General features: G+C 46.3%; 1 protein-coding gene across 1 annotated transcript; it reads right to left on the bottom strand.

Annotated features, from left to right (window-relative positions):
• Positions 1–1,364: 1,364 nt before the first annotated feature.
• Positions 1,365–10,743, bottom strand: NKX6-2 (NK6 homeobox 2). The gene is made up of 3 exons (XM_042458468.1): positions 10,341–10,743; positions 8,837–9,009; positions 1,365–1,736 (listed from the first exon to the last, which is right to left on the bottom strand). The coding sequence occupies exons 1-3, from the start codon at positions 10,741–10,743 to the stop codon at positions 1,404–1,406; spliced, it is 909 nt and encodes a 302-aa protein (XP_042314402.1). The 3' UTR covers positions 1,365–1,403.
• Positions 10,744–11,828: the final 1,085 nt, after the last annotated feature.

Here is an 11,828-nt window from a genome sequence, read left to right as displayed (position 1 = left end):
GATCCACATCTGGTTCACGCTTGTGCAGAATCAATTTATCCAAAAAGATGTGGAAAACATCAGTGTCAAAAAGACGCAGGTTAAATGCATCTGGCATGTGGCCCCTCTCTCTGAATTGATTCAGCAAATCGATTCAAGTGGGAACCAGGGTCATTGGAACCAGTTCAAGCTGATTTGTGATCCAGTTGAAAAGGTAGTGGGAATCAGGCCCTTGTAGCACCTTTGAGATTAAATGAAAGAATGAAGTTGGCAGCATGAGGTTTCCTAGACTTAAGTCTACTTCCTCAGGTGCATTAGGCGCATGATTTAGATGCAGCTCAGATGCATTAGTGAGATGCATTAAGTCATCTTCCTCAGAGGCAAGGTTAGCCATGGTTACTCAAATGCAAACCCCAAAGGGGCTCCTCTCAAGGAAGCCAGAGGAGGGACAAAGTTTAGCTGAAGTAGAATAATCCCTTTTATTCCAATCCTTAACACTTCAGCCCTGAGATCCTAAAGAAGTTCAGCATCTTCCCTTCAAAGATATGATAAAACCATGTTATTTTGTCTGTAGAATCATTATAGAGAGAGAGATCTTGTAGCACCTTTGAGAGAAGAAGTTGGCAGCAGGAGCTTTCCTAGTCTAATGCATCTGAGGAAGCAGGTTGAAGTCTAGGGAATCTTATGCTGCCAATTTCTTTCTTTCACTTAGTCTCAAGGTCTTCCCTTGAGTGTATGCAAAAGTGCCAGGTCCAAGAGAGTTGGATCCCTAAACTAAGCCCCACTGGAAGCAAAGGGAGGTACCTTCAAGTCAGGGATGCTCAGGGCCTTAGTTCAGGATTCCCACCAAACTGCATTTCCTGAAAGGCCTGGCTCCCCCTGGATCCTGGGGGGCTGGGGATGAAAGGGGGGCTTTTTAAGAGGAGGAAAGGATGGGGGGGGGTGTGTGAGGAAACACAAAAGGAGCGAACTCAGGAAAGTTACCAACTAAAACAAAGTCCTTTTCTTTCCTTTGGAGGGCCCTCCCCACTGCCCCCCCCCTTGTCCTGCGTGTGCGTGGCCTCGGATGGGGCTCCATAATTTAGGATGATTCCTCTGTAAAAATATATATAGATATATATATAGATATATATACACACACATACAGACACAGATCGAGCTTTCTTCCCTGCCTCGGTCTGTCTGGGCAGTGCAGCCTCCCTGCTGGGCTGCTACTCCTGGTAGTAGAACCCCAGAAGGGTTGGAGGAGGCCCCCACAAGGGCCCTGGTAAAGCCCAGCCCCACCCTGCCATGCAGGAACTCTCCATCAAAGCATCCCTCTCGATGGCCTCTGCCTGAAGGAGAGCGAGATCCCCTGCTGCTGCTCCGGAGGAAGGGGCCCGGGGCTGGAGGGGGGAGGTCCTGGGGGAGAGGGCCCTCCGGAGTCAGGAGGGGTGGGGGACGTGGCTGGAGGGGCCGCTGCTGAGCAAAGACAACGTCGGAGGCCCAGAGCAAGAGGAGCCCGAGGAGGAGGAGGAGGATGCCGCTGCCGCCGCCGCCGCCTTGTGCTTCTTGAGGAGGCGGGCGATCTTCTCGTCGTCGGAGTTGGGGTCCAGGGGCTTGTTGTACTCGTCGTCGTCCTCCTCCTCCTCCTCCTCCTCTTCGTTCCCGGAGCTCTCCTTCAGCTTCTCCGTCTCCGAGTCGTGCTTCTTCTTGGCCGAGGCCATCTCCGCCGCGTGACGCTTCCGCCACTTGGTCCGACGGTTCTGGAACCACACCTGCACACAAACACACACACAACACAAACACAACTGCGTTGCTACTTCCCTTCTGGCAGTTTCAGTTTCAGTTCTTTCTTTCCTTTTTAATATGTCGCCTTTCTCCCAGAAAAGGGACCCCAGGCGGCTCACAAACATTGTTTTAAAAAACATTTTTTAAATTGATTTCTCTTCGGGTTTTATAATGCTTCCTTCTCCCGGAAAGAGGAACGGGATCAAAACTGCAGGGGGGGGTTTATTCGTTTCTAACCCCCCCCTTTTTTTTTTTTTTTTTAATGCCGTCTTTTTCCCAGAAAAGGAGCCCAGGCGGCTCACAGGTTAAAAACATTTTAAACAAAGATTTTAATTGATTTTCTTCATTTGTTTTAATGCCACCTTCTTCTCAGAAAAGGAAACAGTATAAAAACTGCGTTCATTTTTATTGATTGACTTCAGTTTTTATGCCGCCTTTCTCCCAGAACGGGATCTCAGGCGGCTCACAGGTTAAAAACATTAAAACACACACAACTGAAATGTAAAACAGTTTTTAAAAATCGTCTGAAAACAGCATAAAAATTACATACCGCCTTTCTCCCAGAAAGGAAAACCCAAGGCGGCTCAAAGGTTAAAAACATTTCATTTATGTATTTATTAATCTCACTTGTATGTCGCCTTTCTCCTAGAAGGGAGGACCCAAGACGGCTCACAGGTGAACAGCACTTTAAAACACACACAGCAACAACAACAACAACAACTAAAAATATAAAAGTCAAAAAATAGTCTGAAAAAAAGTATTTTAAAAAACAACATCCAAATACCTGTTGTTGTTGTTGTTGTTGTTGTTGTTGTTGTTTTTGTGTGCCTTCAAATGGGAAATGGGGTTTTCTTGGCAAGTTTGTTTTCCAGAAGGCTTGTTTGTTTGCCCTGGCTTCCCTCTGAGGCTGAGAGAGTGTGGCTTGGCTAAGGTCACCCCTTCTTAGTGGGTTTTCATGGCTGAACCTGGGTTCGAATCCTGGTCTCCAGAATTGCAGTAGTCCCTCACTGAAACCACTAGCCCAGGCTAAAGGTTCAGAGGTAAGAGCCATGGCTAAAACACAACAAGTGCAAAGGGATGCCCCTGAGGAAGAAGGCAGGCTCAGGTCTAGAGGGTTCCCAGCTTCTTCCTTTCAGTCTGAAAAGTGCTGCAAGATCCCTTTTTGCAGATTGGTTTCCCAGGCTTTGAAACCCGGTGATTTTGGATGAGTCACACTCTCTCAGCCTCAGAGGAAGGCAATTGAAGGCACACAAGAACAACAACTACTACTACTACTCTGAAGACAGATAGACAAGAGAGCCAAAAGGGGGAATTAATTCAGGGCAACTAGGCCAGGCTAAGTGCAAAGGAGGAGTGAGGTGCCACAAAAATAGAGGGCATTCCAGAAAAATGGAGGACAAGACCCCATTAATATCTATATAATAGAAATATTAAATGTCTGGCCTCCTCCTTGCAAGTAAAAATGTTGTTTTATTGAGGTAAGCTTTTTAACCCAATAGTCCTGGCAGCGGTGGGTTTTGTATGAGGTGCATGATTTTAGTTATGTGTTAACTTTTTGTATGTTTTGATGCCAGTTTTATACTGATTTTAACTCTTCTCTGAAGATGCCAGACACAGGAATAAGCTCTTCCAGAACAAGGCCACAGAGACCAAGAAACCCACAAAAACGATGATCTTCTTAACTGTTCTTTAAATTCTTACTGGAGGCTTTTAAAGCGCTGTCCATCTTGTCAGCCTCCTTGGCTCCTGTCTTCCAAGTGAAACAAATGAACAACAGAAGGAATCAATACAAAACTTGATGCTTCTTCATCCTGCTCCAAAAGGAAGACCAAGCTGAGGATCTCCCCAAAATTACAAATCCCAGGATTCCACAGGAGGGAGCCATGATAGTTAAAGGTGGTGTCAAGCTGCTTTTGCTTCTGCAGTGCGGATGGCCTCCCCACCCAGACTACAAATCCCAGGATTCCTCAGGATGGAGCCATGGAAGTTGAATCTCCAAACTACAAATCCCGGGATTCTCAAACTACTTTATTCCTGCAGCATGGATTGCCTCCCCAAACTACAAATCCCAGGATTCCACAGGATGGAGCCATGGCAGTCAAAAGTGGCGTCAAGCTGCTTGGTTTCTTCAGTGTGGAAGAAGAGCTGGTGGGTTTATAGTCTCTTAACTGCATCCACAGTGTGCCCCACAACAAACTCCAATTCCCAGAATTCCACAGCAGCCTTGAGCCAGACAAAGAGTTAAAGCGGTGCCAAACCGGGTTATTTCTCCAGTGTGGATGCAGCCCCACAACTTATCCCACACAAAACAAAGCCCACTGGAGTGACCTTGGCAGAGTCACACTCTCTCAGCCTCAAGGGATGGCCATGGCAAACCCTCCCTGAAGGAACTTGCCAAGGAAAAGCCCAGGATAGGGCTGTCTCCAGGGTCAGAAACGACCTGAAGGCACACAACAACAACAACAACAACAACAACAACAACCATCACAACGGACTTGACACAGGAACCTATTATGAAGCCCAGATCCTTGAAAAAAACTTTAAAAGTCAAATCAAAGGTACCTTAGATCCCCATCTTAAAGACAGTAACAGATCCTGCCGAATCTTGGAGGCTAAGAAGGGCCAGCCCTGGTCAGCACTTGGATGGGAGACCGCCAAGGAACCCCAGTTGACTATGTGGGCCCTGTTTCAGAGGAAGGGGCTGGGTATCCCTTGCCAAAGAAAACCCCATGAAATGGATCAGAGCGGACACAAGGCTGACCGGGGCTGCGTCCACACTGGAGAAATGACCCGGTTTGGCACCGCTTTAACTCTTTTCTGGCTCAAGGCTGCTATGGAATTCTGGGAGTTGGAGTTTGTTGTGGAAACTCTAAACTTTCACCAACTTTCACTTTGATTTCAGCCGGTTAGAAAACCTCAGCTTTACGAACTTTATAGTCAACTTTATAACCAACTTTTCCGTAATCCGCCTTGATTCCCTCGGGAAAAGGCGGAATATAGATTTATTATTATTATTATTATTATTATTAGTTTTTTAAACGCTTTTCTTTGGTCACGTCCTCTATTTTTCTGGGAGGTCCTCTATTTCGCAGTGTCTGCTCCTCCTCCTTTGCAGTGAAGACATATTTGGTCACCTCTTTTCCCTTTCTTTGTTTTTCCTCTTCTTTTCTTTGTTTTTTCCCTCTTCTCCTTCCCATCTAACTCGAATAACGGGACTCATCCCGTTCACATCCGTTACCATTAATGTCCAAGTAACGTGTGACCCCGTCGTCGTTACACCTGAGTTACATTTGGGGCGTCCTTAAAACCTTGCATGAAAGATTTGCATGAAAAGGAATGGAGGAATTTATGGCTGGGATCCAGATTTATTCCTCCACATTTTTATCATGACTAACTTCAGCCCCATTGATGCCAATGGGTCTACTCTAAGTATTAATTCGGGTTTGTTATTCATGAAGAAGGAAGATTGACACCAACGGAGCTTACTCCGGAGTAAATGTCTAAATGGGGTCTCAACAACATCAAAGTGTTGCACAGAAAGGGATTCACTGGATCTCATCCAAAGCATTGCTTTCTTTTGCATCTGAACAGTATATATATTTATACATCACAGAATATTTTTTCCTGTCTTCACAATCCACTCGAAAGCGGATCAGAAACACAACCCACTCCTACATGGCATGATAAATAATAATAATAATAATAATAATAATAATAATAATAGATAAAACTTTTATTTTTATCCCCTTTTTCTATAATAAAACGATGAAAACGGCTAACAACAAGTTAAAGCATCCATATACTTTAATATAATATAATATTATATCTCAACAACCTCCCCTTAAAAAAAAAGAATTAAACATTTATATCCAGCCCTGGAAAACCCTATTGAAATCAATGGGAATTCTGAATTTAAGTGGCATTTGGAGGGAAACATCTTTTGAGGTTGGAAAATATCCTGTTACAGCCCGTGCTTTATTTTTATTTTATTTTTAATGAAATAAAGTATATATTTTTAAAAAACAATTAATTCGTTATTGCAATCTCCCAGATCTATTATTTAGCTATTTATTTATTTGTAGTAGTATTTTTAAAAGATCTAGGAAAAACATCATCGTCGTCATTATAAAAAAATAGATCTGGGAGACTGCAATAACGAATTGCAATTAATTAACTATTTCAATCTCCCAGATCTATTTTAGCAACAACAACAACATATTTATTATTATTAGTAGTATTTTTAAAAGACCTGGGATAATCATCATCACCATCATCATTATAAAAATAGATCTGGGAGATTGCAATGACGAATGAATGGGGTTTTTATAAAATTATTATTATTATTATTATTTCCTACCCACCTCTTATCACTGATCGAGGCGGAGGACAACAAAGATTAACAAACAGCACACAACAATTTTATTAATTAACCTTATTAATTATTACAACCTTATTAATTAACCTCGCCACTTGGGTTTTCTGTAGACAGATTCGGAGCGACCTTAAATAAAACGCAGAGCGCAACAGATCTCTTTGGGCTCTATAGAGAAATGTACAGAGAAATGTTGTTCAATGAGCGATTTTTAAGCCTCCTTCCTTTCTTTTATTGTCGCTTTTTTTGGTTTGTTGAAACGTTCCTCATTTTCATAGGGAAGGAATTAAGGATGGCAAAACCCGACAATATTAAAAATTACAATTTCTTCTCAATCTTCACATCTATTTTTAATCTTCTCTTAATGGTGCGATTAATGAACAGCAATTCGAGAAATTTAAGCGGCAAAAAAGATTCTTTGTTGGCAAATAAGTCCATTCAATAGTGGATTTATTTATTTCGGATCGGGCTTCTTAATCTTTTTGATACCCGGGAGAATACAGTCATATCAAGGAAAGTGTTTAAGGGTTGAGAAGTTATAATTCAGATATATAGTTTCCATTTGTTTGCGACATTCTCGGTTAAGTTTTCATCGTCGTCGAGGATTGCAATTAATTCACTCAATTTAAATCTTATCCTGGAAAAAGCAAAATCTTAAAAAGGCAAAACTTCTACCTCTCTACTCAGAACTATTTAAGTCTGGTTCACTTAAGTTAAGTTTCTTCCCTTTACAAGTGAGGCTCTACTCACTTGTAAAGGGAAGACACTTCATTTAAGTGAACCAGACTTAAATCGTTTTCCAAATCTGAGTAAATCCCTTGACTTTTTGGGGGAAAGGAAAGGATGATGATGATGATGAAAAATAAAAAGGGGAATGCCATAAACAAATAGAGCCAATATATCTTAATTATAACCACCTTGCTTCTCACCCTTAAACACTCTCCATTATTATTATATTAATTCTTATTATTATTATTATTATTATTATTATTATTATTTCTGACCCTTCTCCCCCCATGGATCCATCAGACTTCCAAACGTTTGGGCTGCAGTCCTATACTCACTTGAAAAAAAAAAAGAGAGAGAGAGAGAAAGAGCCTTATTTAAGTGGACCAGACTTACGCTGCTGCCACACTGCAAAACTAATGCAGTTTGAAACTGCGTTAACAGCCAGGCTTCCATTCGAAAGGGATTTGAAGTTTGCTGTGGCACCGGAGTACTCAGACAAAGGAGGCTAAATGTCTCACAAAACTACAAATCCCAGAATTCCATAGAATTGAGCCATGGCAGTTAAAGCGGGGTCAAACTGCGTTAATTCCGAAGCGCAGATGCAGCCATAATCCAGCGCTTAAGACCACTCTGCCACGCTGCTTTTTGTTTTAAAACGTTTTTAGTATTGCTAAAAGTTTGATTCCGTTTTAATGCCTATCTTTTGTAATTTTTTAAACTATGTTGTATTTGTTTTGACAGCTCACACAACAACAACAACAACAACAACCCCCACGATTCTATAGCATTGAGCCATGGCATTTAAAGCGGGGTCAAACTGCACTGATTTTGCAGTGCAGCTGCAGCCTTAGTCCTGAGTAACGAAGTCGAGGCTCCTTTCCTTCCAAGGAAAGCTGCTATTTTGCACTTTCACTCAGTAGTGGCTACTCATAAGTAAACGCTCACAGGATCGGGCCGCTAAATCCTACTAAAAGGAGCATAACTCCGATCAAACATGACTAAATTAGCCCGATCCATAATCCATAATCCATAATATATATTTTCCCTCCCTTCCCTCTCTAAACTCCAAAATAGACTGGAGAAACAATCCATTTCGGGACCACTTTAACTGCCCTGGCTCAGTGCTAGGGAATCATGGGAATTATAGTTTATTTTGGACCCAGGCTAAACGTCTGATTGAAAAAAGACTTCCCAGAATTCCCTAGCATAGAGCCAGGGCAGTTAAAGCGGTGGATTCAAACTCAGACGTTTCGTATCCAAGGCAGAGCAGGGTGCTTTTGAAGGATCCGGTGGAGTTTTTTAAGTTAGATTTTTAACTTTGATCTATATTTGTATGAGATTTTCCATCATACGCTGTGCCCATGTTTTAAATTGTTTTGAATGTTGACGTTTTGTCTGTGAGAGCCGCCTTGGGTCCCTCTGAGAAGAAAGGCGACATACAAATGAAGCAAAATAAAATCAATCGTAGAATCCTAGAAGAGTTGGAAGAGACTACAAGAAGGGCCTGATCCAGTCCAGCCCCTTTCTGCCCTGCAGGAACTCTCCATCAAAGCATCCCCATTGACAGATGGCCATCCAGCCTCTGCTTAAAGACCTCCAAGGAGGGAGGCTCCGCCACCCTCTCAGGAAGTTTGTATAGAATATAAATATACATAAACAAACTGGATTATTTGAACATCTCCCCATTGCCGCATGGAGGAAGAGGAGGAGGAAGAAGCTGCCTGCAATAGAGGCATCATCCCCATCATCAATCTCATCTTTACTAAGGACTGAAACCACAAAATGCAGGCATCTGACTAACATCTCCAATCGTTTTCCCCCACCTGTTTGATTTGTAACCTCTTCCCTGATGAAGAAGAAGCCCCTGGAGCTTGGAAAGCTTGCAACAAGTATATGGAGCAGGTCGTTTGCCCAATAAAAGGTCTGGCTGGTGGCTTCTGTGTTGGCTTTGTACCCAGTGTAGCCTTGCTCTGCCCGGCTGCTTACCTTGACTTGGCTCTCGGTCATGCCCAGGGAGTAGGCCAGGCGGGCTCTTTCGGGGCCGGCCAGGTACTTGGTTTGCTCGAAGGTCTTCTCCAAGGCGAAGATCTGCTGCCCCGAGAAAGTGGGTCGCGAGTGCTTCTTCTTGCCGTCTTTGTCCAGAACCATCCCGGCCTGGGCTGCGGAAAGGAGGAGCAGGAGCAGGAGGAAGGGGTTAAGGAAGTGAAGAAGCCTCTCGCAGTCTTCCTCCATGAGGACTAGCGCCACTGCTGCAGAAACAGTCCAGTCTGAGACCAGTGCTAGGGAATTCGTAGTTTACGGTGGCACCAGAGCTCCCTGACCCAGAAGGCTAAATGTCTCCCAAAACTACACATCCCAGGATTCCCCAGCACTTCAAGAGGTCTCAAACCGGATTGTTTCTGCAGTGTGTCTTTTGGACCTAAAGCGTAGCAGTTTGCGACTTCTGGCGGGTCAGAAAGCAAGGGCTTTCCTTGGCAAGATTTCCTCTGAGGCTGAGAGAGTGTGACTTGACCAAGTTTAAACTAGGCAATAAGGGTTGATATTATTATTGTTGTTGTTATTATTATTATTGAAACCGGTGGATTTCAAGAGGCGCTCTCTCAGGCTGGGCGCCTCTTGAGATCATAAGAGGGGAGAGGATCCCAGAGCATGGGCAGAGTGCTCTTCCCGCTTGCCACCCAAATGAAGGATTACAGCGCACAGTAAAACTATTGGGGGGGGGACAAGAAATAAGGGAAGGGGGAAGGACATCGTCCATTTTGCTCGTCGCTTCTCTTTCGGGAAGGATAGCGAGTCCAGGAGCAGTTAAATCAAGGGATTCCCGAAAGGAAAAGAGAAATATGAGAGAGAGAGAGAGAGAGAGAGAGAGAGAGAGAGAGAGAGAGAGCAAGGTATAATGGTTTAGACGATGACTCTGGGGACCAGGGTTTGGATCCCGACTGGGCCATATAAAACCCACCGGTTGATCTGGAGCAAGTCACACTCTTTCAGCCTCAGAGGATGGCAAGGGCAAACCCACCCCTGAAGAGACGTGCCATCTATCTATCTATCTATCTATCTATCTATCTATCTGCGGTCGGGTTCTCTTAGGGCCGTCAGAAGTCGCAAAGGAGTTGAAGGCACACAACAACAACAACAACAACAACAACAACAACAACAGCAACTACAAATAAAGCGTGTTTTGTGTATTTATTTATTACTTGGAGGGGGGGATATTTCATGAACCTCATCACTTCTCTTTCGGAACCGGGGAAGTCGACGGTTCAAGAAAGTGACTCCTTCCTTCGAAGAAAGACAGAGAGAGAAAGAGAAAGAAGGGCTCCCTTCTATACAGGAAAGTTTGCTTCCCGGACTTTGACTCTCTGTCTGGCTCTTTGCTATGGAATTCTGGGGGCCCCACAACAAAATCCAACTCCCAGAATTCCATAGCAAAGCGCCAAGGAAGTGAGAGCGGGTCCAAAGCGGGTTCTGCCTCCCGTGTGGCCCTTACCTGCGGGGCAGGCGATCCGGGGGTCCCTCCAGGGGGGTCCCTGCATGACTCCCGGCCAGAAGATGGGGGCCCTCCCGGGGAGCTCGGCCAAGGGCTTCGGGTACCGAGAGGCCGCCGCTGCTGCTGCGGCTGCTGCTGCGGCGGCGGCGGGGTTGAAGTACATGCCGGCGATGCCGTTGAGGGCGTTGATCCTCTGGGGGAGGCCCGGGAGCAGCCCCGCGGCCGAGATGGGTCTCCCCAGGATGTCGCTGATGCCGTGGGGGGTGCCCAGGGGGAAGTGGGCGCCCAGCGGAGGCAGCAGCGAGGCCGAGGCCGAGGAGGCGTGGGGGTGGCCCCCCTTGAAGGCCGGGGGGCTGGGGGCCAGCGAGGCGTAGGAGGGGAAGCCCCCCAAGGGCCCCTTCATCTCGGCCAGGCTGTGCAGGGCGGCCAGCGGGGCACTGCTGCTGCTGTTGCCGCCGGGGCCGGCGCTGCTGCTGCTGCTGCTCAAGAGGAAGCCTCCCGGCGGAGCGGGGCCCTTAGCCTCCATCGGCCCCGCCGCCAACATCCGCCCCGATCCCAGGCATCCAGGGCAGGAGAAGGAGAGAGCCAAGAGCAGGAAGGGAAGGAGAAAGAGGGAAGAGGAGGAAAAGAAGAGAGGAGGAAGAAGAGGAGGAGAGGGAGGGAGGGGAGAAGGAAGAAGAAGAGGAAAAAGAAGGGGAGGAGGAGGGAGAGAAGAGGAAGAAGAAGAAGAAGAAAGGTAAACGACCAGGAAGAAGGAGAGGAAGAGAAGAGGAAGAAAAGACGAAGGGAAAGAGGAGGAAGAAGAAGAAGAAGAAGAAGAAGAAGAAGAAGAAGAAGAAGAAGAAGAAGAAGAAGAAGAAGAAGAAGAGATGGAAGAGGAAGGAAACAGGCGGAGAGAAAGAAGAAGGAGTAGAACTAGGAGGAGGAGGAAGGAAGAAGAGGAGGCGGAGTAGAGAAGAGGAGGAAGGCCAGGAGGAGGAGAGCCAGAGGGGAAGAGGCAGAGGCGGGAGTCCTTGGCGGAGCAAGCGGCAGGCGCTCAGCCTGGGCCTCCTCCGGGAAGCCTTCTTCTTCTCCGTCCGAGGCGGCCTTCCTTGGGGCGAGTCCTGAGCCTCCTTTCCTCCGGGGCAGAAGGCGAGCGAGGAGGGCAGAAGGGGCGCTGCCTCTTTCCTCCTCTGGAGCCTTGCCTTGGAAAGTCCAGCTGGGTTCCTGGGAGCGGAGAGGTTCCGAGGATAGAGAGCAATCCTGTGGCGGCGGAAGGGGCCCAGAAGCAGCCCCCACCTGCCCTTCCTCCTCCTCCTCCTCCTCCTTCTTCTTTCTTTCTTTCTTTCTTTCCTTCCTCCCTTCCTTCTTTCCCAGCTGTTGCAATGGCCTCCCGCCTGGAGTCCCAGGTCCGGACTACTCCAGCTGCAGGGATAACCCGCTGGCCACCTGCCGGCCTCGGCTCCCGATTGGCCAAAGCCCTCTTCCCAGGCTGCCCTGATTGGCCCA

This window comes from Sceloporus undulatus, chromosome 3 (assembly GCF_019175285.1).
Source record: "Sceloporus undulatus isolate JIND9_A2432 ecotype Alabama chromosome 3, SceUnd_v1.1, whole genome shotgun sequence".
Taxonomy (NCBI): domain Eukaryota; kingdom Metazoa; phylum Chordata; class Lepidosauria; order Squamata; family Phrynosomatidae; genus Sceloporus; species Sceloporus undulatus.
Note: the sequence above shows the minus strand (reverse complement) of the source record. Positions and strands in the feature narration are given on the sequence as shown.